Below are 27,650 nucleotides of genomic sequence, written 5' to 3'. Positions count from 1 at the left end.
GATTCTTAATATTAATAAATATGAAACCCATGAAAGGACAGACTCTTACCCCTACTTCTGCCAATTTTCTCTATTTGTGTAGCATTCATTAATATCAAACCATCTCACTCATCAATTTACCTCAAGGTTTTCTGCCAGCTGGATTTGTTACTGTCTGAACTACCTGAAATGAAGAGTTTTTATAATCCAGTTGGAGTAACAGTTTCTAGATTCGCTCCCTTCCGTCTCAGATCAGCTCATTTCTGAATTTTATCAGCAAGGTTGCTGGTGGAATCCCATGATTTTTCTCATTTTTATACTTCCAGTTCTCTTCCCCACTATCCTACTGGGTGGGGGAGGGAGTGAGTGGCTGTGTGGTGCTTAGTTACTGGCTGAGGTTAAATCACAACAATCTCAGTCCTAATGACTGATCTAAGAGCTCCTCACCAAGTGACAAGTAAAGGAGATGGGATGGCACCAAAGGCCAAAGAGAGAGAATTCCTGAAATAAACTACACATCTTTGGCAAGGTAGCTGGTAAAAAAGCACATTTCAAGGCACACAAAGTAAAAATACCAATTTGTGCCCTAGAGAATTCATAGACCTCTAAGTGATACAAGTTTCATGCTGTGTCATATTTTCACTAAATGTCTTGCTGAGGAAGTTGTCAAGCATCTTTCATTGCCTTTGAGTGCTTCTTGAATTGATCTTCGATCAGTCCAAGATGTTTCTGTTCACCCTGACCCTGGTTGCATTTCTTGCTTCCCCATTCACGATGCTTATCTTATTTGCAGGATTTTGGATGTGGCTGAAGCACCACTGTTAAAGGAACATCTTGTAAAGGCCCTTTCCTTGCATGGTTTGTGAAAGCGAAATGCATGAATTCATGAAACCAGAAGATACATGGATAGATTTGCATGGGAATTAATGTACACAAAATTACCTTTTATTTACCTGTGGAAATATTTAGGCACCACTGATTTTTAAACCTTTAACAAATATGCCATTTCTAAAACAAATTGAAGCTTGTCTTCTAAAATTACTTAAACTCTGCAGATGCCAGGTGCAACTATTACTAGTTGGTGTGGGATGGAGCTACTATAGCCTAACTATAAGCTCATTTCCTGGAAGAAACCAGGCAATTTTCAGTCTAGAACAACTTTTTTTGTTGACTTGCAGAAAAGCCTACCAGGAGATGTTCATTTGCTCAGCTTCTGCTCTTGGGACTACTGTGCTATGCCTTTCTCAGTTTAGTATCTTGTCTTTGTAAATTATTATTACTGCATTTGAAACAGAGAATACAGATTCCAATCTCAAATAGGTATCTGATGCACTGCAATTGCAAAGGAGATGCTTTTCATAAAATTAATATTCTAAAATTGTGCAGTCAAATATATTTCCTTGTTTTGAGCTTTGATCAGTGTAGCTGCAAGCATGCCACCAAGTACTGGGGATTTGTTGTGAGTCTTGCAGCACCTTCAGCCATGGAGTGTCAGAATGTCAGATTGCATTATTAAAAGCCAGTGAAACCAGAATGCTAATTTTTTTGTTGTTGTTTCAGAAAAGCTGAAAACTGTAAATAAACACTAAACTTACACTGCAGATAGGTACCTCTTTTTTTTTTTTTTAAATGTAATTAATAAAACAATTATTAAAACAAGGGAATTGTGAAAGGTCAAGTGTGTGACATTGCTGCAGGTACCAGCTTGCCCTGACAGCTGAAGAAAAATGCATTTACTCTATCCTAGACATGCATTTGCCCATTTTACAAATTTAGGCCATTTATTACTCAGCCAGACTTCCAAGAATTGAGCCTGTGGTTACTAATGAGCCCCCAAACTGATGATGCATCTATTTGTGAGCCAAAAAATTCTGCCTTTAAAATCAGTCTTTGAACTGAGATTCTTTGAAGGGCTGGAGTCATAAAAACTGCATCTGGAATTGCATATCAAAGAGGGAGAAAAGGTGGAAAGTTTCTGTCGCAGATATATAATCCTTTAACCAATGTCAAACACTAACTCAGATGGTTTAAAAGAGAGGTTGTAGAGAAAACAAGCAGCCTAAATGAAACCTTTAAAATATACTTATATATCAGAAATTGGCTACATACGAGGAAAGCTGAATTAGCTTATATATGCCTACTTTGGTTAATGAATTAATTTTACAAATTACTCATATTCCATGTTTTGTCAGAAATACCATCTTTTATTACAATAGAACCTGCGGTCACATGCATAAATATTGGTGCAGTAAAAGATATTTTCAGTGATTGTTTCCCGGCAATTGACATTAAATTTCATTTCCCACATCTGTTTACCAATTTCATTTCATCCACCTAGACAAGCTGTTTCAATAAGTAAAACAAAACTGCTATTTAAACATGCACCTTCAATCTCCTTCCCTCTCTCCCTCCCTCCCCATTTTATATTGTCAGGTAGGTTAAAATACAAGAAAAAAAAGTCTGAAGATAAAATATTGATGTACAACAATTCAAGCTGCATACATAAAGTTCTGTTGGAACAGCTATTCCTGAATAGCAAAATTCAATGAAAACATGTCATTTAAAAAAATGGTGTGTAAGAATAACAAAACCTGATTTTCAGAGTCAAAAAGGTTTTTTGTTGAAAGCTGAACCTGGTCAAATAAATTAGGATCTTTCTGGAATGACAGAGTAATTATCTTTCACTCAATCCATTTTCCTATCAGTAATATGCATATGCTTCCCAAGATGCTTGGGATCATGAGATTTTGTTTGTATGGACCTTCAAAGGTAGAAAATGAAAGACATCCTGTTATTACTGGTGTTGTGGCTGAATTGTAAATGATGTCTTAGGGTGAAGATGCTCAACCACCATTTTTATTGAGTGTTTTGTGCTGATCCCTCATGTCTGGAACCTCCCTGGCTCATCAGCATGTAGTTTGAGGTGCTAGGGCACCCAGAAGGGCGTATATGGAGAGCTAGAATGAAAATAAATTTTAACTCCATTTTGCAGTACCGTTGCCTATTTGGAAGGCAATAGAGACTTGTCTTTTATTACTTATTGTAAACAGAAGGGAAAAATGTTTAATTTTGAAATGGCCATGCAATCAAGATGCCTGGTCCCTAATGACCAGCAAAGAGGACACAGAATAGGATGTATCAAAGAAACCCAAGGAAATCCAACCTGTTAGGGATTGACACAGTATAATTAAATTTTACATTTACTCCTGAAAGGGTATTGGCACAAACTGAGCTCATTAATTCTAAATTAAAGCTTTTATTCTGGCCTGCCTACAACAACCTCTTCTAAAAAGGCTCTGTTTGCTAGATACTCAGGTTGCATTCACACATTTATGGTATTATAGAAAGACACTTGACAGATTTTTATCACTTTAGTACAAATAAAAATGAACATATGGAATTATGCAACCTCCTAAGGAGGCCTGATTCTTTGTGATACTGTTCTAATTCTTATGGTGTAAATATGTATGACTTTAGAACTTATATTTTGCATGGTCCTTAGTCTAGAAATTTGCCAAATTGTGTCCACCATCTACCAGAGGTGGAAAATCTGCCCAAAAACAATGACTTCAGTGAAACCTGACACAAAAGAAACAAGAGAAACAGATTGTGAGTTCATACTTTAAAGCAGCTTTATACAATAAGTGAGGAAAAAAGACCCTCTATATGTTATTTAAGTGTTTTATTTGTCTGGAGTTGTTTTAATCGCTGTTATACCAGATCTTTAGACATAGCTCTCAAAGGCTTGGAATTTACCATTATGCTTAGTGGATATTGCTAGAAGCCACCAAAGAGAAGTGATATGAAGATACATAAAACACATTAGGAACTGCTATGTTTGTTACAAGTTGAGCACAAAACAATTTTTGGAAGAAATGGCTACTTTCTCTGTTTGACCTGAGACACAGTCATGAAAAATTAGCCCCTTTGAAGCCATCTGAATACCTAGTTGCTTGTGTTCCCCAAAGTGTTGGCTCAAGATATGAATTGTTATCTTAATAAGGAATCCATACAACTTGACTTAAATAATGCTTTAAATTTGAAATAGATGACGTGGAACTAGTTCTGAATTACAGCTTTTTTGCTGAGATTATTAAACTAGTACTGCAACATCTGTGCACCCACAGTTTTTGTTTGCAACCCATCTGCAGCTAATCTGATCATCCCATGCTGTCACACATTGCTTTATAACCCTGACTATGTTAACTGAGGTGGAATAATTGAAGCTAATTGTTGTAGCACAGGCAAGTCTTAGATAGATTTAGAACAGTTAGGCATTACAGCACCATGTATTTATGCTAGAGGGCACTCATATTTCGTTCTCAGCAGTAACAGAGCTTTGCATTTGTATAACATATATCTGCAAAGCACAGTGCCAACAGTAACTTTCAGGGAGTGCTGTGAGGTAGGTGTGTACGACGATCCCTCTTTTACAGATGAGGAAACTGAGGCATGAAGTTAAGGTACTTGACCCAGATCACAACAGGAGTTAATTACAGCTTACTCCTTACAGGAGTTAAAGGATGTCTAACACAGGTATTAAAGGATAGCACGGTGAACAAGACAACTTGAAAATTACTCTTCTCGAAAAAGCCTGCTCATTATATGTATGTATCCTTATATCTATGTCTATGCAGATTAATTCTGGATGTGAATTTTTACTTTTAAAACTAGAGACCTTGCTTTCTTATTCCAAAATTCTGTGGCAAAAACTGAAAGCTTTAGGAAGAGCACATAAAGAGCTATGACTCTCTCTGGCTCCTCTGCAGTACCCACATAGTAACAGAACATTTAGTGATAGAGTCACAAAATCAGAGAATCATTTAGGTTGAAAAAGAACTTTAAGGTCATTGAGTCCAAACATAAACTTAACACTGCCAAATATTAGGATGAACTTTAGAGGCATATGAACCTCATAAGTCTCACAGGATAAGGTCAGCTTGAGGAATTTTTTTCTTTTTCATTTTTTCCTATACAGCAGGTATTTACTAGACTTCGACAATTTCACTGCTTCATTTCCAACAAATATTCAGTGAAGTAATGAAGTGACATCTGTAAACAAAAGGCATCATGAGATTCTGTCTCCTCCCTTCCACAGTGTTACACATCTCTAGAGAAAAGACACCAATCTCAGAAGACAGCTTCTGCAACTGAGCTTAGTTCAGAGCTTAGAAGGGAAAAGCCTGAATAAGAACAGAAAATGCAAGTAATTTGTCCATGGTAAGAGATCAGCAAAATTTGTCTTGAAGGGGCTTGCAGCCAGATGTCAAGACTTCTCGTCTAGACATACTTGTCTGAATGACTTCACCAATCTGCATATTTTGTGAGATGCCGAAAATCAACTATTTCATTTCCACAGCACAGCTCAAAAAAATCTTTACATTTTCTGGAAGTATTTCCTATTACTGTTTCATTTTGTTTCCTGTGATAATTCATACAACTGGGGTTTCTAGAAGAATGTTTTCAGAAAGCGTATAACCTTCTATTTAACACAGATGGATGCCTGAAAAGTTCTGCTGTTATGTTACAGTGAGTTTAGTGAATTTTCCCATTAACATCAACATAATGGAGGAATGCATTCAAGGACTTACAGAATATACACAGTTTGAACACACAGGGATATCTGTGGCATGAAGGATGGAGAGGTAGAGACAAAATCAATGCGGGCTTTTCAGAGGAAATGCTGGCTTTGTAAAATAGGTAATTTTTCTGAAAACCCTGAACTGCTTCATCTATGAGACTGTACCCCTGATTACCTGCTTTGTCACCCCTCACCCTCGACTTGTTCAATTTTGCTTCATTTTAAACATTATCAACCATGAGAATGTAACTCCTCAGAAAGAGAGAGCTGATAGCACATCAGGGTTCAATTTTAGAAGCTCAGATCTTATGGAGAACTAAATGACATGAAATGTTGCTTCACGTTCAGCCCTGCCACTCCACCCAGGAGACTGAACTTGCAATGGGAAGATTTCACTGTAAGCATTCTTGTTTTCTCTTTCTGAACAGCTAAATTTCCATAGTAATCATCATCTTATATGAAACAAGATCATTCGAGTTTGAGGGGTGACAAAGTGTAATGGTAATGTTTACCTGGTCAAGGAATTGAGAAGAGAAGCTGGAAAACCAATGGACAATTAGCATACTGCTGCAGTCATATCACAAATACGAGCTTTCAGAAACCACATGGAAAGGAAATAAGTTTTGATATCACTGGTGGTGCTAATCAAATTGGAAAACACAGTCATCACCATGAGTCTTTTTTTGACCAATAGTCAAAGAGAGTTTTGAATAGTTGCTATCAATGAACAGCTCATAATAAGTTTTAGCTGAAAAAAATAAAGGAAAAATTTAAATGTATTTTTGAGAAAACAGCAATCTGCTTAGGGACAATCTGGGCAGCCGGGTATGTTCGATAAAGTATAAATTGTGAATCATGGTTGTTCAGCTTTTGTAATAGTCTGGAAGTCTCTTAGGATTTAAAGCAAGCTGAACAACTGACAATCTTGGAGGAATTCAAGTGTGGTTTTATAATATCTGGTTCAACAGACTGAACTGGATCACTCTCACTAGCAATTATGTGTTTCACCAAGCATCTGGAAGCTTCATTGATGTTTATATTTTCCTGCAAGTAAAAGAGAAAGAGAGGTTGATTAGTCAATAGTAATTAAACCATGCTGTATATTTCCTGTGCATAATTAAACTTTTCTGCAGCTAACATCAAAAGTTTACTTTCCTTAATAAACATCTTTCAAAAATTGACTGTATTAAATAATGCTTACTGGAGTTTTGAAGTTAAGTTTTATATCTATTATAATTCATATCTCCTTTTAATTGTACACAGAGTTGACTTTAAATTACCTCAATCTCTTGGTGATTGAATTGCTTCAATAAATTAAAAAAACAAATGCCAGAGGGGTGTTGAAGACAGATGCCTGAAGTAAAGCTCCAGAGCATATATTTCACTGCTTGAATAATAGTTACTCTGATTTTTGATTAATTACCTATCAGTAATTACAGCCATCAATAACACTTATTTTTTAAAGCCTTTTCCACATTTTCAAGAAGATTTCTGTATACAGTGCTCACAATTAAACCTGTGATGAACTAGATTCATTGAATAAATAATACAATCTCAAGTTACTCACAAAACAGTAAAACAAGTTCTGTATCATTTCGAGTCCTCCTTTATTTCCTTTTGAGGGTGACTTATCACCAATGCACTGCTTCAGAAGAAATATATCACCACTGGCTACATTTGTAGGAAAGAAATCCTCACTCTAAAGGTTTAGAATCAAAGCTAAAGCACACCTTTTCCTACATATGCATCAACAGCATTTAACTTCCAGCAACCCTCACTCTGTTTGTAGAATAAGTAAAGCTGAAACAGCCCAATCAGTGACACACAGCTCAGCATAGCACAGAAAATAAGCAATCATATTGTGAAAGGATGTTTTTTATGACAGCCTCCAATATGTTTGGAATGAAAAGTCAGGCTTTCTGGTATAAAAAACACACTTCCTCTCTAAGAGTAATCTACTGCCAGTAATCTACTGGCATTGATTACTTACTTTATATGACAGGAGATGGAAACTTCACTGTAGCTTCAGTCTTCTAGAAAATTCTATCACACCCCCACCCACATACATACATATAGAAATGCACTTGAACACATATGTATATAATTGTGTATAGGTACACACAACTCCTGTTTAATAAGTGTAAGGTTTGATTTGCAACCTAAGATTACCTAGGTTTTCAAGCTGAATCATTGAATCATTGAAGAATTTGGGTTGGAAGGTTCCTCTGGGTGGCAATCTGGAGCCTGTTACAGTGAGGCCATAATCTAGAGAAGGGGTATTTATGTGAAGATCAAAAGCTAAAGGAATGGATTATGTGAAGATGACTTTGTCTAATCCCCTTGAAATCAATGGCAAAGCTTCACAAACTTCATTGACCATCGTTTTGCACCACAGTAGGGACCTGAAATCTGTGGATCTAGCTGAAAATGTAAATTAGTGCCAAGATTTCACAGGTTTCTTGAACTACATAAGTGAATTTAAATATTTTATCTGTAAAGAATATCAGTTGGTTGTAGAACCCCAAATCTTTAGACTAGTTATGAATATAGAAATCCCTAGAAAGCAATATGGAGCTGGGAACCGGCTCTGTATTGAGATGTTAAAATGTTGCTGTATCACATGGCTCTCTTAGACCAGACAAGAAAATTCCTCAAGCATGCATCAAAAACCTTTTTCAGATCACTGTGAAATTTAAATAGAAAAAAATAGACAGTGAAAATATCTCTCAGTACTGCTTAGAAAGCTGAAGCCAAAATCGGATTGCTAAATGAACAAAGTGAGAAACGTAAAAATCTTTTGCATTGTGTTTGCATTTATTAATGGATTGAATAAGCATCTCCTTTACCCATGTGCTGCTTCTGTCTTGGAATGGCACAAACTGATTCAATAGTCTTAGGGACTGTCTGAAATTCTGCCCAAATTGATTGATTAATGTCCAGATGTATCAAAAGAAACCTTCTTTGTCAGAGACTATCATCTTGCAGGCATTGGGAAAGGGGAAGGAACCAAGCCCACAAAAGCATAAAATGGGTATAGATGGACATTCCTCAATTTTATGGCTAGCTCGAGCCTTCTCCTATGGTTCAGATGACAACCGGTATATGGTACAGATGAGAAGTGACATGTTAAGTTACTAGCTGTAAGAAGCCTATGCTCATGCCAACAAAGCAACTCCTGCTGTCCCAGCTCTATTACTTGACTGCTTCCTTTCTGATTCCACTATTGCCTTTTGTTACAACCCTAATCCTATGGTGTCCTAGGTCTGCAGATCAGACATAACTGTATTCGGGTCTGACTAATGGAATATTGATTTCTACACCTCTCCTCCTATAGTGTGTTTTGCAAAAGAAAAATCAATATTCTGCTAGGCAGTGAAGCAGCTGAAAACAGTAGAAGGTGATCTGCTATCCAAACACAGACATCCAGAGACCTGGTGATTTTAGAGAGCATGAGGTGTTGAAAGGCAATCAAGGAGAGGAAAGAGAAAAAGGAGAAGGTGAAAATCCATTCAACAAATACAAAGAAACCAACAATCAGAGTCAGACTGGACAGAGAGGAATAATCACAGATACCCTACTAAAGGTATTGAAAGCCTCAATTATGCTTAAAAGATAAAATTATTTTTTTAAAAAAGAAAGAAAATATAGGTGAAACAGCAGAGTAAAATGATGTCTTTCAGTGGGTCTCTATGTTGAAATGCCTTAACTGTCATCTCCCCTATGGCTTTCATTCTACAAAAGAACACCACAGGAATTGTGATGATTGACGAAGTTCAGGCTTTTTTCTTTCTCCTCTCCTTCTCCCTCTCCCTCTCCCCCAAACAGAGCCACAAACAGAGGAAACTACACGAAACCAGCACACGGAGATTAGTTGGAAAGTGAGACATGGCATAGTATGAAGTCTTCATATGGTAGGAATGCAACACTTTTCTTTCCCAAGGCTCATGGGAGAGGTTTTATTGCAACACCAAAAATGAAGGATCTTACCCATATTATGGGTGTCTTTCAGTCTTCTCTTCCTGCTTTTGTGTCTGCTTCTCACATTGATGTCGCTATTTGGCATGCTAGCCTTTATAGATCCCTTCCCGAGGGATTTATAATCTCTGAGGGATTTACAATCTCCCCTTGCCCTGTCCCCTGAGGTGTCTTGCCCATTTCTATGTGCCTCAGCAAGCCCTAGCATCTGAAAGACACTATCACAGTCAGTGATGCAAGAGCTGAGTTGTGAATCCAGCCCTAAGTGACTCACCCTGCACCAACCTGACAATGTCTGCCAGAGCAAAGACCTGAACTCAGCTCCTGTGATGATGTCTGACTCTTGAGCCAGTCTTTCTCTTGACCTCATCAAGAAGGAATGCAAAGTGAAAATCAGCACATATTACTCTTTATTCTAAATAAAGAGTAAAATTACCAAACAAAAAAAGGCAAAGAAAATAACTGACCAATCTTGGAAAGCCAGAAAGGAACACCGGAAGACACAAACAAAATTACAGTTTGCCTTGTAGATCGATCTCATGCAAATATATCTTTTCAAAGGGTAGTTTATGGAAAGGATAGCTGGGAAAGAGAGTTGCATTATTTAAAACCTATTTCTATGGGAAATAATTTTGTAGTCTTGCAAGCAACAATCAACTGAAGGAGAAATACACACATTATCAAATGTGACTCAAAGCAGTACACAAGCTCAGCAAACTTCTTAACATTCTGTATTGTCTTTCCCCCTTTTCTGCCATCTCTACTGCAGATGAAGAACATCAACATTTAGGGCATTCCATTTTAATATATGAAATAAACCCCTGCAGATTAGACTGGTTTTACAGAATAAAAAAGGCAAGGCCTTTTCTAGTTCTGTCTCACTTTCAGATGAAATTTTTCTTCCTTTGCCATGTAGATATCTTAGATTTGGCTGACTGCTTGTTTTCTAGCCTAAAGCTTCTCCCTTTTTACATTGGTAGATTCTGACTGAATCTGATGTTTCAGAGTCTTATCTTAAAAGTCAGGGTGAAGAACAAGGTGTATGCAGCATAGCTACCTAACCAGGGTACTTGGGGAGGTCTGAGTCAGCACCACTTAGAGACGTGACCTTAGACTACTAGTGGAGTTGAAAAAAAATGACTTCCCATAAGTAAACATTTACAAATTGTGAAATATTCGGGTATTAGATGAGAGCCTAGTGAGAAGCACATATCTTCCATGTTTTATTTCCATAATGCAGTAAAATCTGGGAATAGACTTTGAAGATGTTTTAACCTGCACTCCTCTGGAGCTAGCAGTCTGAGGGAACAGCTCCACACTCTCCCTTAGCAGAGCACTTGGGAAACCACTATGAACAGAGCCTTATTAAGGTGGTGTGCCATGTTGCTGTGATTGTATTTCTAGGGAAAAACAACCGTACAAGTTAAAAGCCATTCAGATGCATGAACATGAACTGCTGTGACTGCCACTCTAAGAACAAGATCATTTCTGTGATTGAATTCTTATGCCTGGTTGAGTATTCTGCAACAAAATTATTTCAGTAAATTATCTTCTGATCTCAACAATTTTGTGATTCTATGAATTTCCAGTTGTGGGACAGCACTAAATAATGTATTTCATAAAAGTGATCCAGAGAGCTTCAGAACAGCTCTAATACCCACAGGATAATCTGAATCAACTCATTTTAGTTACAGGAAAGAAACTCTGCAGAGGATTCTGCACAGAGCAACTGAACTGAAAGCTTTTACCTTAGGTGTCAGCTTCATTTTTTGCTTTATGGCAGAAGCTGAAATATTTTCTAAGACTCTGTGTGGTGATGTTGGTTAGACTGTATTTTGAGTGAATTAAAAAAACAATGTAGGAGCCACACATCCCTAACTGGATCTGGTAGTCTCAAATGGGTTGCTTTGTTTTCAGTTACCAGATCAGCAGACTAGTTGTAGCGTGTCAGCCTAATTCAAATACATGTCCAAATCTCGTTTTTCTTTATGGAAATCAGAATTACTTATCCTGTTCCTCTGCAAGTCTACTGCATAGCTTGCTTTTTCTGTCTTTCATAATAATCGTCCAGTCAGGAGAGCTGAAGAATTTGTGATTTAAACAAGGGTTAGTAGAGCTTGGTTTGTTCACAGAGCTCACTGTGAACAAGATGAGCAGAATTATTGTCCTTGCTTTGAGAAAGAAAAGGTTGGATCAGAGGAGAGAGCGACTTTCTGAAGATAATGCAGCAGATCAGTGGCAAAGAGGACTTCTGATTGCTAATCCAGCATTTGGGCCCTATGGGGGCTTGGAACTAGATGATCTTTAAGGTCCCTTCCAACTCCAATCATTCTGATTCCATGATGACACACTGTGGACTGTCTGTCAGACAAAAGCTGGAGAAAGGACATATTATTATCCACATTTCTGAAAGGATGAAAGATTCTATAACTTCTTGCTAGTCCAAGTAGGACATGTCCAAATAGGCCAGAGACTCAGACTGTTCATCAATCTCCAGACCATAATGCTCAGCAGACAAGGAACTTGGTATATAGTTTGGTAATGATCTGAAAAGCATAGCTACCACCCTTTCTGGGCAATTTGGACAGAACATGAATGTCTTTTTGTCTAATTCTGTATTACTGACAGCAGAATTACAGCAGGGAAAAGAGGAAGTCAGGCATAATCACAGCACAGCCATTGCCAGTCGCAAGGTATTTCAAGTTATGTGTGAATTAGGTACTTTCAAGCACATTTAGTTTTGCCTGACTTGTCTGTTCTCTCGCACAAGTTCCATTTTCATTATAAAGTGATAATAAGCTTGCAATTGCTCCTTTTCTAATCCAAGTCAAAGCTCACCTCTTTGAACTAGGAATGGTGGTGAAAACAGTTTAAAGGCTTGGAAACATGAGTGGAGTTCTCAGCTGCTCTGACCATGTGCTGGATAATTAAATGTGTGACAGGAAGGAGGCATTTCCTTCCTTTAAAAGAATGAATGTTTCACAATACTTGTGGTCATGAAATTTATTAAAGAATTTTATATAAAGGGTTATTTTGTCACTATCTGGGGATGTGCCTTTCAGATCGCAATCAGTATAAGTGAAGTAAATATGAATGCATAAAAGAGATCAGGCTCACCACCAGATATGTGGCAGTAGTGTAACTTGTGACTGTACTGTGTGGTGTTGTTGCCCAATAAGGCCCTTCTTACATGACAAACTATCCAAATTCTTTTATCTTTATAGGGAGCAGAAGATTGGAACAGGCTGAGTATTTCCTTCAGATTAATGTAAGAATCAAAACTAATACGTGAGAATGCATGAGGTGGCTCAAGTGTTTTATATTGGAGTTGTTAACTTGTGAAAAATAGCACTAGGGAATAATACAGTGATTCATTTTTTCTTTTTTTTTTTTTTTTTTTGGTGTAATATGGCAACACTACAGACAAAAATTTAAACCATTGACAGCTTGAAATATAGTAGATGCATAGGTAGCATGCTACTTTCTGCAAGGTAACCAGAATGAAGAGATGTTATTTTTTATAAGGAATCACCTTTGTTTTTCCAAAATGCATAAATCATATTCAGTTTACTCCGAAGGCTATAACATTTCCAAGTATGTCTCTGGAAAATCTCCAGAGATCTAATTATTCCAGGATACCACAAAGAGAGAGTTATTACTTATGTGAACTGCTAAAACTGCTAGCTGCAGGACTAGCAGTTGATGACTTCTCTGTCCATGTTACTCTGCTTCCAAAGAGTTTCTATTCTCTTTAGCAAACGTAGTTAGGTATTTATTTTCCCAAGACCCAAGTTCAATTATTTAATATGCCCTAGGCTGAAAGAATACCAGGTATGTATAACATCCAATATTTTAAAATAACAGTAATAATAACTTTTGTTTAGGAAAGAAAGTGTAGGTTTTAGTTCAGAACTTAGACCAAGTGGGGATATTATTCTGATCTAGCTTAACCTAAATGATGAGATTCTACCATCTTTACTGGAATTACTCTTTTTGTAATTTTAAAGTCAGGAGACTCCAATTATGAGTAGAAATCAGGTGTGGAGATTGCAGAATAACAGATCCTAGCCTCTGGTCTATAGCAGCAGAGAAGAGTCTGATAAGTCATGTGTCCTCAACTCTCACTACTCTCTTCACGGTGGACTTTGAAGACCAGTCTTTTCATAACTGACTTTCTTGCTATTCCTGGGTGATTGCACTGGCAATCTGAGGACAGCTTGGGTTTCTGAGTTAAACAAAGTAAGAAGAATCTAGATATTTCCCATGTTTAAAATCACTCCAAATCTTAATTCTGTGTGGCTTAGAGAGACTTTGAAAACTTATCCTCTATTGTGACTTTTTTAAAATTTATATATCCTTTGTATGTCCTTTATACTTCCACAGTTCTGCCCCAGTCTGGCTCCATCATCATAGTAAAACCTCTCTGTGACCTTTGAAATTGTTTGTACATTCATTCTCTGTCATGACCTGCAATGACCCTTGGCACAATAAATGCTGTTGTCCTTTTTAAGAGGTGGACAAATGTTTGCTGGGGACTGATGTATGGAATTCATGGTACAAATTCCTTTCTCATAGGCCAAAGAGCAGTGACAAGCTTCATGATATTGCAATCTTAGCCCAGAGTTCATGCAATGCTTGAGGCAGTCTAGGACAGGCTGCTATTCACCTGCTGTTACTTCTGCTGATTACAAGTGAAATATCTTTTAAATATTAATGCTTAAAGGAGGTGTCAAGACCAGAAAAGTAAAATACAAAAATACAAATATACACTCTAAAGATCCTTAAGTAACTTACATAAAGTGCATAAAAGAAATTAAAAAATCAAATGTAGCATTTTGACGTTCAGTCTACCAACAATCTAGGTCAAACTAGAACCAAACTCTTTCATTTTGAAAGTCTAAAAGTTCCAGCTTTCATAATAGGAGAATACAATCAACATAATATCCGTTGAATTGTTGTATTCTAATCAATATTTCACATGCCAGCTCTTCAAATCTTCCATGCACTGAGATTATTTGAGAAATCTCAGTACACAGTACCACTGTACCTTGGGCCTTTATAATCTGAAAGTCCCAGTGTCCTTTGTGATTTTGATCTCAATTTTCCAGGCACTCAGGAAATGTGTACCAAGGCAAAGAACTGAACCTCAGAGTAGCTCATTCAGCACTTGAATGACTGGTATTTCCTTCCACTCCAGATATGTGATTTTTTTAAAAAGGCTTTTGAGAATGAAGGCTTATAGCAGTAAACATTGTACAAGCACTACAATAGACTGACTTTATTTCTGTAATCTAAGACAATAAAGCTATTGTCTCAAATCAGCATTTCTCAACTAAAGTGGTTATATAACTGCTTAGACACAATATTCAATGTTAAAAATTGTAAAAAACATCCTCATATCATTCATAGGACATAGCTTTTATGCCTTGCCTAAGGTCATCTTTCTCCCCAGGCTATTACACAATAAGCTGTTGACCGGTTACATAGTATACTGGTGGCATATCATATTAGAGTATCTATATTTCAGAATGTTGCACATAATTTGCTTTGCAATAAAACGACTAAAAGAAATAGAGATGTAAAAATTTACAAGTTCAAGTACAAGTTTAATTAATTCCACCAAGAGAAGAGCTTTGCAAGGTGCACATTTAGACCGAATGAACTATTTCAGGAAACTGATTTCTCTGTACTTAGAAATATTTAAAAAGAAATGGAAATATTACCTTGGCCGATGTTTCAAACCAGCCCACGAACCCATTCTCTTTGCAGAACTGATCCATCTTGATGCCATTGTTCATAAGAACATCTATTCCCTGGTCGCATTTGTTTGCTAATAGGACTGTTGGCACAGGTTTGCCATTTGGAAGAACCAACTTAGAGTCCAAATCCTCTTTCCATTTTGTCACTGCTTCAAACGTTGCAGGTCTTGTAACATCAAAGACAATAAATGCCCCCATGGCCTCTCTGTAATATACCCTGGTCATGTTTCCAAATCTTTCCTGTCCTGTGATGAAGAAAGTAGGAGGGGGAAAATTTTAAAAATTAGTGCTTCCAAGTTAGATCAGTATTTCACATGGCAAGTTTTCTAAGAGAACATTAGTGAAGGCAGGACTTCATTTCATAAGTCTCTGGGAAACTACTCTTTGTCTAAATAATAGTAAGTACTATGCTAGACTAATTTGCATGAAAATGCAGGAGAGTATTGCATGAAAAAGGAATTTTCAGGCAAACATCCAAGGAAATTTACTAACTTTATGACAAGCTTGAACTTCAGTGTTAGGTCTTATTAGGCTGTCAGATTTCTTGGTCTGTTGACAGTAACAAGGGTCTTGGTGTACATCATAGGACTTTAAACAAGAGTCACAAAAAATCTAGGTACCAGACAAGAAACTCCTTGAAACTGTGGTATTTTGTGTGAAATATCTAACACAACTGAACTGATCATGCACAAAGGGGATCCTAATGCAAGTTATAATAACCAGAAGTAACATAATTTAGCTCTGGAGCCATACCAGGTATTAGAGTCCTTACAAATTTAGTGTTATGAGTAAACTAAAACACAGAGGTGAGGAAGGTGAATTTAAAACCTTATAAACATGGAAAGTGTTCTAAGAAATAGTACAGTAGTAGCAATATGAAGAACTCTATTGCTCCGGTGAAAAGGTCTGGGAGGCAAAAACATCTGAAGTTTTATGGTTTTATTTGCTGAATTCAAAGTGTTTTCTGGGAAGTTATTTGCAGTATTTTTGTGAGCTAACAATATATTATCATATACAAACACAGATATTTGTAAATATCTGTAATTTTATGTCATTAACAGTATGAAAATTAACACACTTGACATCAGGATGTGGTATGTTGATCAGCTGTGGGTTTGTTAATATATTTGCTGTTTTCATGAGAACTTTGAAAAAATAAATTGCACAGATTTTTTCTTGAAAATAAAAAATAGAATTTCCACTAATGTCTACTGCTGAGCTGTGATCCAAAAAAAAAAGAATTATAAACTCCTGAAATGTTTCACAACGATAGCAGTCTTTAAAAAAGGCAACTCTTGTATATGCTTCCATTGCTGGAAAAAAGTGCTATGGAAATAGAAACATTTAATGGAAACCTATTTCTAGCCTTATTTTCTCAATGTGAGTAATTTTGAGAAGGATAGGAAGACAAGAAGTCTGACCTTAGGAAGCTTACCTGTGAAGGTTTTATCTGATGGAAATCATGCTGTCAAATATAAGGCTGGGCTGAGAAGGGGAAGAGTGCCGATTGCTGGGTTTCTAGTCTATGCAGTTTCATTCAATGGAAATAGCATTGAACCCACTTATAGGGTAAACACCATCAGTTTGTGATGTTTATCTTTGGTTTTAAGCACTGTGGCAGTGAGGAGAAAGTAATTCACATGATACAGAAACCAAAGAGGAAGTCTGTCTTCTCCAAATTCATGTCAGATTTTTTTAACCTTAAACCTACATTGCATCCCATTGATAAAGCAAGATAGAACTAGACTATTTTTGGGAAGTAAGAGGTCATATTAAAAATTTCTTATGGCTAGGTCTTGTTAAAATGTCTTATGATTCCTGTCAATGGGCTAATCAGATGAATGGCTAAGTCATGTGCTATTCAATAATCTCCTTGTTGAGTAATTTTTTTTTTCTCATCTGCAAGAAGGTACCTTCAAACAAAAGTCAAGGTCTGATTAGAAACTTAGAAATGAGGCAAGCAGCAACATATGCAATTAATTTTTTGAGGGATATTTTATTTCAGTGATAGTTTGTACTTCTCATGCAAAGTTCTTGAGATGCTTGCACTGTAGATAATATTAGAGCAGCTAAACTTAGGCCTCACACATATTTATTGGGACACAGATCTCTAGAATAGGTGTCATAGAACATGAACTACATTATTCATTTACAGCATAAAATCATCCAGCATGAACAAAGTTACTAGAGATACAAAAGACTCTTGTGATCTTTTGCCCAGTATTGGCCTGAATAGTTCTGACAAATTGTAAGACACTGATCTCTCCTCTTGCTTCCAGCTTCTTTTACAGATACACAGGATTTTTGCTGCATAGAAAAACCACCATGTTTGTAAAATCAGCTTTATGCAGGAAGACAGAGATCACCAATATTCATCATCAATCACTTCAAAGAAAGAATGAGGATGCTGGCTAGATAAAGTTCCTAAACTCTTTTTGAAGTGGTCTTTTTCCTGATCAGGTACAATTAATACAGGAATATACTTGACAGAAAGACATTAGGCAACTTTGAATGGAAAAGAGGTGGTTTATTAAAAGGAGTTTCATTTTTATGCCATTTGCATAATCACTTTTATTTAACTAACATTGTAGAAAAATGATCTCTAGTATTTGCATTGTGCTTGGAGAGCTAAATAATGTGTCTAAGGATACAGAAGGACTCTTTCTTTCATAGATTCTCCCTTATGTGAACAAAATCCTATATTAATAGATAAGGTTCCTAAAACTTTTTCATTTATCAGAATTACTTACAAAAATAGACACCATTTGATGTATTAAAGATGTCAGAATTTGGCCTTGAGTTTTCAGCAACACAGTGGCAGTAATTACACTAGAAAATAGATTAACCATTAGGTATTCAGTGGTATCTTGCAGGCAGCCTTGAACATGAGAATCTGCTTTATTGTAAGAGGGACTGTGGGAGATGGGTTTTGCTTTTCACTTGAAGGGTCAGAAACTTGTGAAATGTTTGTTTGATCTGGCCCGTTGTACTTTACTGCATCCCTTGCAAGGCCACTGTCATCTGGCATCAAACCCCACAAGTCCAACAGCCTTTGGCCATTGAGATGGTGCTCTGTGTGGGGATTTATCAGTCCTAGTTTAAAATCAAAAAAATTAGCTGGGAGTATCTAAGATTAGGGCCCCTTTGTATTCATGAAGTGAGATGAGGTCTAATTTTTAAACAGATGAATCCTACCCCACTTTGAAGGGAACCGAGCGAGACCAAGGTGACAAAACAACAAGATTTCTATTAAAGGGAAGAACTTCCTGTCTGAAGGTCAGCCGGTCTGCACATTTATTCTAATCTCGGAAGCATCTCTGCAGCAGGGAAAGGTTGACTGCTTAAAGCAATCAACAGATGAATTTTCATAGTTTATAAAAATGCACCCCACATAAATTTGTACAGAAATCTACAATTTTCACTAACCACCATCATCTCTGATAAAGTTATAAAAAATAATGTTAAAGTACTAAAATTCAGATAATTTCAACTATCTTGCCCATAGCATCTGAAATATAGCGTAAGTTAAAAGTTGATTAAAACTGCCTAATGCCAAGTATTACAATGGGTTTTACTTCTTTCCACTGTCCCTCATCCTGAGAAACAAATACTTTTGGGAACTATCATGCTTTACAGAGAGCCTCTAGCTAAAACTGAGAAGCTGAAAATTGTGGAGAAGATTTAAACACTTTTTACCATTCACTTCAGAGCACTTTCAGAATATTCATACTTGAATTCAAATAATTGCCTTTATGGATTGAAACTCAAGCAAGTCTTGAGGTGATGTTCACCACCCCAGAATGCGGAAAAGCAGGCAGTTGGCAGGATCTGGCCCATGGATCCCACTAAAAATCTATAATGAAATAAACCCCTCACAGTAAGGGACTTATTTATGTTTGCAGAACAGCAATTTCAAGGTAACTTAGCCTTGAAATCACCATGACTATCTTATTTATGCATATGTACTGCAATGCTTAGCAGCCACTAAAAACCTGAAATGCTGAAGACGTGCTGTGCCTGGCATTAGTGAACAGTGCTTACTACTTCTGCAGCATAACAATCTTAAAAATTTTACAACTGCACAGACACTTGCCTATATCTGTGCAAAGACTGCTGTTTCCAGAGGTCAAAGTGGCAAGGAAAGAAAGCAAAGCTGTTTTTTACACCCTGGTATTGTCTCCAAAGCATTGGTCCAAATCCTTATGAGATGAGAACCAGCCTTCTAAAATCAAACCAACATATTTTTGGCAGCAATGAATAATCCAGCCCACACATATGCAGCAGGACTGATAATGTGGATGCTGAGACAGTGTGGAAAAGGAGCAGGGAAAGCTCTGATGTGCTGCTCTGCTCCTCACTGTACTCAGAGCTGCTCCCTGCAGTTAATCTGCTCCTAAGGCTGGTCCTCAGAGAAATCTCCAGGCTGTGTGGGCACGAAACACAGACAGTAGCATGGAGAGCAGCCTTACTGATACATCCAGATTTGCTGTCTGCAATAGCTGTTTCCTTCAGAAGCAGTGTGACAGCCTGATCTGCAGACCTGCATCCACAGCAGACTTGTGCAAAATACTGTTTAGTTTCTTTTAAAGCTTTCCTTATAACAATCTGTTACAAATTTAGAGGATACTCACACAGAGGCAGCAGAAAAGATAAGGAGACAAAGACAGAAATTGACTGAGGACCAAGATTTAAAGTTGTATGACAAAGCAGTAGAGGTGATGGTACACTTCAACAGAACACCAAAACTGTTCTTTTGGGACATTCAATGAAATAAAATGGAATTGTTATGGGGAAATTAAAGACAAAGAGAATTTTATCATGTATATCTCCTCTCACACACAACAGTAAAAATTGAGTCACTTCAAACTTTGGTACTTTACTGAATCAGATATAAATTAATAGATTTTAATGACAGTGTCTTGTTACAGACATCATGACATCATAACATCATAAACCATGAAGTTTAGTCCAATTATTCCTGTCTAACACCCATAGCTTAAGGAATATATTATGTGTTAAAACCCCTGTCTTAATGTAACAATATGTGATGCAAAGCCTACCTTATCCGTGAATTAATTTTTCTAATGTTTAGTTGTCCTTGTTGTTCAGCATTTCTCTCTTATCCAAATAAATGCAGTTTCAGCATGTAACTATTAGATCTTATTATAGTTTTGTTTACCAAATTAAAAATACAAAAAATATATTACAGATACATGAACTACATTTAATTATGAAATTAGATAGCACCAGATGGATGAACCAAATTTGCTTTTTCTTCCTGTGTATGATAAAGGTAAACTAGGGTAAACTGCTTGGTCCTACCACGGCTGGAATAAGTCACTCCTCCAATGAAGTCAGCATGCATATAAATCCTACTAATAATGTATATAAGCCTGACACTGCTTTTACTCAAAACGCTTTTGAGAAAATTATTTCTAGATTGTTAAACAATTTACTACCCACTGATCTGCAGTGTGAAATGCAAGGAAGAGTACAGATAGGCTTGGTACTAAGTTCACTGGTTGTATAATGGAGGAGGAAAGAAGATATAAGAGCTAAAATGGTACCTGATATCTCTATATACATACATATATAAATACATATTTATATAAAAATACTGATTTGAAATATTATTGATATATTTGCAGCATTTGCTTCAGTCCAAGATGTCCTGAATGCTAAGCCAACATCTTTCAGCTTGGTCAGAGACCCAAAATTTATTTCTTTATGCCCAAATCTAAACATGACCTAATAACAGAGATTCTACCAAAAGACAGAGGATGTTCTGAGACCACAGATTTTATTTTCCTTACTTTTGTCATTGAATATTTGTGTTTTGCAAATGGTGATACATGACTAGCCACAACTGGGAAAAAAAACCCCACTTCCATTCTGTTCATATTTCCAACCAGTTTTACTTCTCTTTCATTTTAAACCTACTTTTCTTCTCACCAGCCAGACGCTTTATTTGTAATAACTTCTATGCCTCCACCACAATGATCTGAATTCAGTGTATTGTTTACAGAACTTACTTTCTATGTACAGCCAGCAACAGCTAAAGCTCTGTACACAAAAGTCATTAAAACTGAGACAGTAACTCTTTTTATTACTTATCACTGTCTTGACCTTCACAGCGATGCTTTGAATTGGGCAATTCATATGAAATTTAGTACGATGCTGTAATTCTCTCTGTCATGTGTGATAACTCAGAAAGCATGCTAGTCATTCAGTACTACAACTAGGTGTAATTGCTTCTGCAGCCTGACTGAAAGCTACATCATATGATCCGCCAGCACATGATTAGTAGTGTAATAAATCTCTGAAACAAGGCATGCAAAATACATTCTTTAAGTCCCTCATGCATTCAGAATTTATTGTTAAATGCTTTTTCTCATGCAGAAAAGTTTTACTGGCAGTGTATGTGTTGTTATAATCAGTCACAAGTAAGCAATAAAAGAAATGTTCTCTCCATTATTCCAACTTTTAATAAAGAAAACTGAGCATACATGTATTTAACATCAAAACCCCCAAGATTATAATGATGTGTACAAAAGCGGAGTTTATACATGTTTTGCATAAAGCAGTGTTGTTGCATAAGTTTTAGTACCTTGGTGCCAAATTCAGAGCTCAGACATGAGACAGCTAAGTGCAGAAGAAAGGCACGCCCTCCTCTGATAAGAATGTCAAGAATTTTCTCATTTCACCAGTTTTACTCAGTACTGTTTCAGACTAGATCACTGAACCCACAACTCAGGCCACAGGCTGGCACAGCTGCCTAACAGCAGTTCACCTTTATTTCCTACTTAATGAAAGTAACTTCTTAATTTAATCGAGTTTTTAAATGCCCTCCTTTACCCTGTAATCTATTGTGCTATAGTTCTACTTGGATTCCTATATTCACTGAATGAAAAATGATTACTTACAGCATGTGATATGTACTATTAAGATAAACTTATTTTGTGGACTGAAACAAAAATTGTTAATTTCCAGGAAGGGGCTGGCGAAAAAAAGTTGTGGGTTTAATTTGAAGCCAAATATAAAAGCTCTGAAGCACTGACAGCAACGTCAGATTATGTGTGTTTTAATTATGTAAGCATGAGGGCATAGCTGGACTTCTTTACTCTTTTTCTCCTTGCACAGGGTAAACTATGTTTTTTTTCTCGATGTTGGAATAAGGATAATTAAACATGATAATTATATTTTTAACAATGAAGATTATTGCCAAATAGAAACACTTCTGTTTTCAAAGCATATTAAGAGTTGTTTTCACTGGGCTGAAGGGAGGGAAGGTAAGAGGTAGAGGAAGGACAGGAAGAATGAAAGTATTTTGATAAAGTAACTTTCAAAGCATATTAAGAGTTGTTTTCACTGGGCTGAAGGGAGGGAAGGTAAGAGGTAGAGGAAGGACAGGAAGAATGAAAGTATTTTGATAAAGTAACTCAGTGATACCTTCTCTTTATTTTTTAAAATATAAAAATCCTTTTAATCTTTTTACTGAATTCCTCATCTATTCCACTTGTTACTCTCTCTCCTGTCACAGAGTTCTATTAGTCTAAGGAGACAAATCTGAACATCGGTAGCTGCAGGGAAATAACTGGGGCACTTGGAGAAAGGTGCCTTGTCCCTGCGTTTGTCCAAGGGCTTGGGACAAAAATCAGACATCACAGGTTCCACTCTGACACCCCTTGTTTGGAGTCTGCTGGCTTTAGAGAAACTTCAAAATGTCAATCTGCCCTTAAAGTTTTCTGTCCTCAATCTGCTCTCCCTCACTTCATAGGCACTAGTGGTTTCCAACTTTTAGATTAGTACAAACGAATTTGCGTCTATATTTTGTATTGGTTTTGGATGGGCTATGGGGCAAAGGGTTCTCCTCTGTACTCACCTGCAATATCCCAGAGCTGGAGCCGTACCACAGTCTCAGCATCCCAGTTCAGCACCTTCAAAGCAAAGTCCACCCCGATGGTGGCCCGGTAGTGGGGGGAGAAGTTCTGGTGGACATAACGTTTGATGATGCTGGTTTTGCCCACTCCCAGGTCCCCGATCACCAGCAGCTTGTAGAGGTGCTCCTTCTGGTTGTGCTTCTGCATCTTTCCTGTGGCTGCGGCTGCTCCCTGCAAACTGATTGCATGCTCTGCCCGAGGAATCCTGCCAGCCTGAGGGGAAGAGAGGGAGTGAGGAACTGGGGAGGGAAGGAAGGAGAGCAAGGTAGGTGGAGGCTCTCTCCCTTTCTATGAAAGCAGGATCACCAAGTCCAGCAGGCAGCCCTTCTGGGAGATGAAGTAAGGACGGACTGGGGAAAGGAAGTCTCCCAGAAAGTTTGTGCATATGTGTGTAAAGGTCAGCACGAGGTGTGTCTGGGATTAGTCTGGCTGCTAAAGACTTTGCAGGAAAATTCATGCAACAGTCCTGTTCTCTGTTTCAATCCTTGCTGGAAGGACAGTATTTCTCTTGTGCACTAGTTTTACACATGTTTTTTAAATCACTGCCTTGTGGATAATTTATCACCCTATGCTTGTTTCCAGACGTCTTTAAGATGCTGGTCACTGCAAAACAAACCAGAAATCTCCCTTCAGAAGTTTCATGCCTTCATCAAAGTGCAAAAATTAAACCAGTGTGTCTTTAACTTTAGATGTGATTTGGTTCTAATTCCACATAAGTCGGTGTGAATGAAGTTACACCACTAGAAGTGATGGTTATAGCAATATACAGCATCTTTACTTGTTTCCATACTAGGAGGGCTGTATGAATTTAATTATAGCAGATACATATTTTTTAATTTCATTATCATAATTGTGATTGCCTGTTTATACCTATAAGCATGCTCTAATCTGAATGCAGCACACAGCCACACAGCTTATGTTTTTGGTTTTTTTTTCATACAACTGGACTCTAAAATGCAAAAAATCCAGGTTTATCCCATGACTCCGATAATCAGAAGTTATGAAAGCGTAACAGCATTAGAGCATATGAATGCCAGTCTCAACAGTCTTCTGTTTTCCAAAACAAGTGATCTCAAACTTGCAAACAGTCGAACTCATCTGAGTAAATCATTCCACTGACATGATTGTCTCTGTATTTTAAATGAAGAACACAGTGAATTCTACCTAGGTAGCCTAGTGGAGACCCCTACCCACTGCCTAGAAGTATTTGATTCTTTTAACAGCTTTGATAGCAGACCCCCAGAATTTTACTATTGTGTGCAACTCATCAATGAATGATTTTTATATTTATTGATGATCTTGATAACAAGAAAACACATTTTCCACTTACTGACAGAGTACTTATCCAAATGTGCACTGAAATGGCATTAAAATTTTGTCATCTATCCAAGAGCTGGATTTTAGTAGAAAAAGAATTCAGAACACTCATATTATGCAATCTTTTATAATCAGTCCTTAAACTCAAACTTTAACGTTGGTATATATATGTATATATATATATGTACAAACACACAAAATGGAAATAGGTACTTTGAGGAGAAAAATGTCTTATTTCCTTAAAACTTTTTATTTTTAATAAGAAGATTTTTTTCTCTATAAGATAAATTGTCTTTCCAAAAACAAGCTGTCATTTTTATCCTGTTTGGAGAGACAATTTTAAAGGGTTTAGCCTTTTTTTTTTTATGGACATCATAAAAGACTACAGTTTGAGAAGCAAGTCAGTTTGATCAGTTAGTATCTTTGCATGATTCAAGCTTATTATTGTTACTACTGGTAGCATATGGTCCATGAATTCTTGCCTTCAGAGAACCACCATTTCCTGAGAGGATGCAACACTCAAGCACTGCTAAGTGTTCACCATTCCCCTCTAAAGTTGAAGCTTTTCCATTTTAGAGCGTAAACAAAGAACAAGCTGAGAGGGTTTAGCAATTTAGGATATTATGAAATTGGTGTTTTGGATAAGGTTTAAATTACATCTGATCTTTTATCCTTTTTTGATGATGGCTAATGCTCAGAGAACAGTGTGGGGAAGGTCACTGAAAGTGGGTATTAGGTAACTGGGGGTCTCAGGTTATTAGTAAGTGTAGTTAGAGATTGGCCTATACCCAGAAGCATGAGGCTTTACCTCTCTTCCAAAGTTTTTGTTAGCATTAGCTATAATAGCTCTGGATAATCGTGTTACTTGTTTAAGTCTCCAATTCTTCTTTGAGCGTGGCTAAATTCTTGGCCCCAGCAGCATCCTGGTACAATGAGCTCCTCATAGGCTTAATCAAGGTCACCCTGAGTTGGCAGTAGAGCTACCAGTGAGATGTTCAGTGAGGTGTTCAGAGCAGGGGAGGATGTAGGAGAGTTCATTGCAGTTAGAGGGATGATTCGCTGAGCTAAAAGTGTAGTACGGACTGAAACATCCTGCTGAGTGAAAGCTGTACCCTGATCTCCTAACTCCACAGTAAGTTGACTTTTATAGACACTGTCTGCTGAAATGCTCCTAAAGTGGAAGGAGGCTCTCAGCCCTGCCTTGTCCCACCTTTTTGGAGATATGTGTCTGTACTGGTTTGCCTTCCACCGGAGTAGGGAGATGTGGATGTATTACTGCAGCACCATCATGGGACAAGGCAGATAATTTGGGCTGGTTATGACTTACATGATCACTGCAAGACTTGTTTGGCGATGCCAGCTGATCCCTTCATGAACACAACCAGGTTACTGCAACCCAATGATCTCCTCCATGCAGAGGTGTCTTAGCTGAGACCATACTTAAGAATGGTTAAGATAAACCATATCAGCTTGCACTTGCCATCCACAGGTAAATAGTTAGCAGGGCTCAGCTGATTCCAAGTAACTTTAGGCTGGGAAAACCACATGTCGTCTCCAAGCCCTTATTCTACTGCTTCAGGTCCTTCAGCTATATCTAGGTAATAAAAGCATGTAAGCATGGCACCAATTTTTTTGATATTTTTATGTTTATATTTCGCTTGTCTATATTTTTTCTGCTAGACATACATTTTAAACTTTATTAAATAATTGTTAAAAATAATTGAAATTCCACGTGATATTATGGATATCTATGTTGTTTTATTTTTGTGTTTCCTGCTTATCCACTATGCTATTTGCCACAATAGTGTCATCTAATGCTCTGCTATCTCCATTTTAATGCCTATACTAATATTAATAGAGACTATTAACATTCTATTTTAATTGGCAGGAATTTATACAAACTCTACACATCTCAACTGTAAATAATAACATTAAAAACATTACATCACATTAAGGCATTACAGACTCTGCTGGCCTCTGTATAAAAGTGAAACTCATTTTACAGTGATAATTGTCAAGAATTCCTCACTATTTCTCTGTCATTTGTAGAGATCTTTTTCTCTGAGATAAGTGATAAAATTAAAGATGCAATTACATTGACGGGAATCCAGGACGGCATAACTGCATCCTGGATTTTATCACTCCTCTTTGTGTGGTATATACCACAGAAAAGAATGTCAACCCTGAGCACCAGAGTTGTTATCAACATACCTTTAAAAAATGACAGTGTTGTCTGAGATATTGAAACTACAAGGCAATAGTTTTTGTCAAAGGAAACACATTCAGATATATGTACTCAAAAGATTGCCATCTATTTACCTAGGGTTTTCCCATCACAGCTATTGTTGTTATACCTGGAAGCTTTGCATGTTTTCAAGGGATTGGCCTACACCATCATATTGATCTTACACATCTCTCTGTGTGTATGCATATATATATACATACAAACCAATATGATAGATTGGAAGATTATTTTATGTCCTACTTTAAAAAAATACAAAACATTGACATTTTACACAGAGGTTTTTGCCAGACTTCTGTATTAATCTTGGGGTATGGAATAAATATTAAGTTGTTAGCTACACAGAAGACTGCTAATCTTTTATTAATATATTTTCTTCCTCATTTCTGTCATAGCATATTCAATGACTTCATTATGGGAATGGTCAATCATGACAAGAATAATCTCTCACAGAGAAAGAGGTTGTTTTAACAAAATGATACGTTTTCCCCAATTTTATTTTTAGACCAGAACAATTAATTTGGATTTTCCCTTATTCCATTCCAGTGATTTTTGTGATTAAGACATTCAGTTAAAAATTACTATTGACTCCTCAAGCATATCCATCATGGAATGGTTATTGATTTAGCAAACATAGCTAGAGCTCTCCTTTGATTAAATTATGAGATTCTTAACTTATAATTAACTCAGCAGAAAATACACTTTATCAGGAAAAATCCCTCAAAGAATATCTAAACAAATGTTTATGCAACCAGTAGAAGTACCAGGCAGCTTTTATAGTCAGAGGGCATATTACTATTCTGAAATTATTTATAACTCCTGCATTCAATTATTCTCACTCTTTAAAGTTTAGTCTA

General features: G+C 36.9%; 1 protein-coding gene across 2 annotated transcripts in view; it reads right to left on the bottom strand.

The window, feature by feature from the left end:
- Positions 1-6,381: 6,381 nt before the first annotated feature.
- RAB38 (RAB38, member RAS oncogene family) overlaps positions 6,382-27,650 on the bottom strand; it is a 26,201-nt gene continuing 4,932 nt past the window's right edge. The window contains exons 2-4 of one of the 2 annotated variants that reach the window (XM_027640543.1): positions 23,177-23,360; positions 15,259-15,539; positions 6,382-6,604 (exon numbers count right to left, since the gene is read on the bottom strand). In XM_027640543.1, the coding sequence (XP_027496344.1) occupies positions 6,452-6,604; positions 15,259-15,539; positions 23,177-23,360 (618 nt within the window). In that variant the 3' untranslated portion in view covers positions 6,382-6,451. Of the gene's footprint in view, positions 6,605-15,258; positions 15,540-23,176; positions 23,441-27,650 lie in introns of those variants that run through there. The other variant, XM_027640552.1, reaches the window with a different exon arrangement.

Source organism: Corapipo altera, unplaced genomic scaffold, assembly GCF_003945725.1.
Source record: "Corapipo altera isolate COAL_440 unplaced genomic scaffold, ASM394572v1 0, whole genome shotgun sequence".
Lineage (NCBI taxonomy): Eukaryota > Metazoa > Chordata > Aves > Passeriformes > Pipridae > Corapipo > Corapipo altera.
Note: the sequence above shows the minus strand (reverse complement) of the source record. Positions and strands in the feature narration are given on the sequence as shown.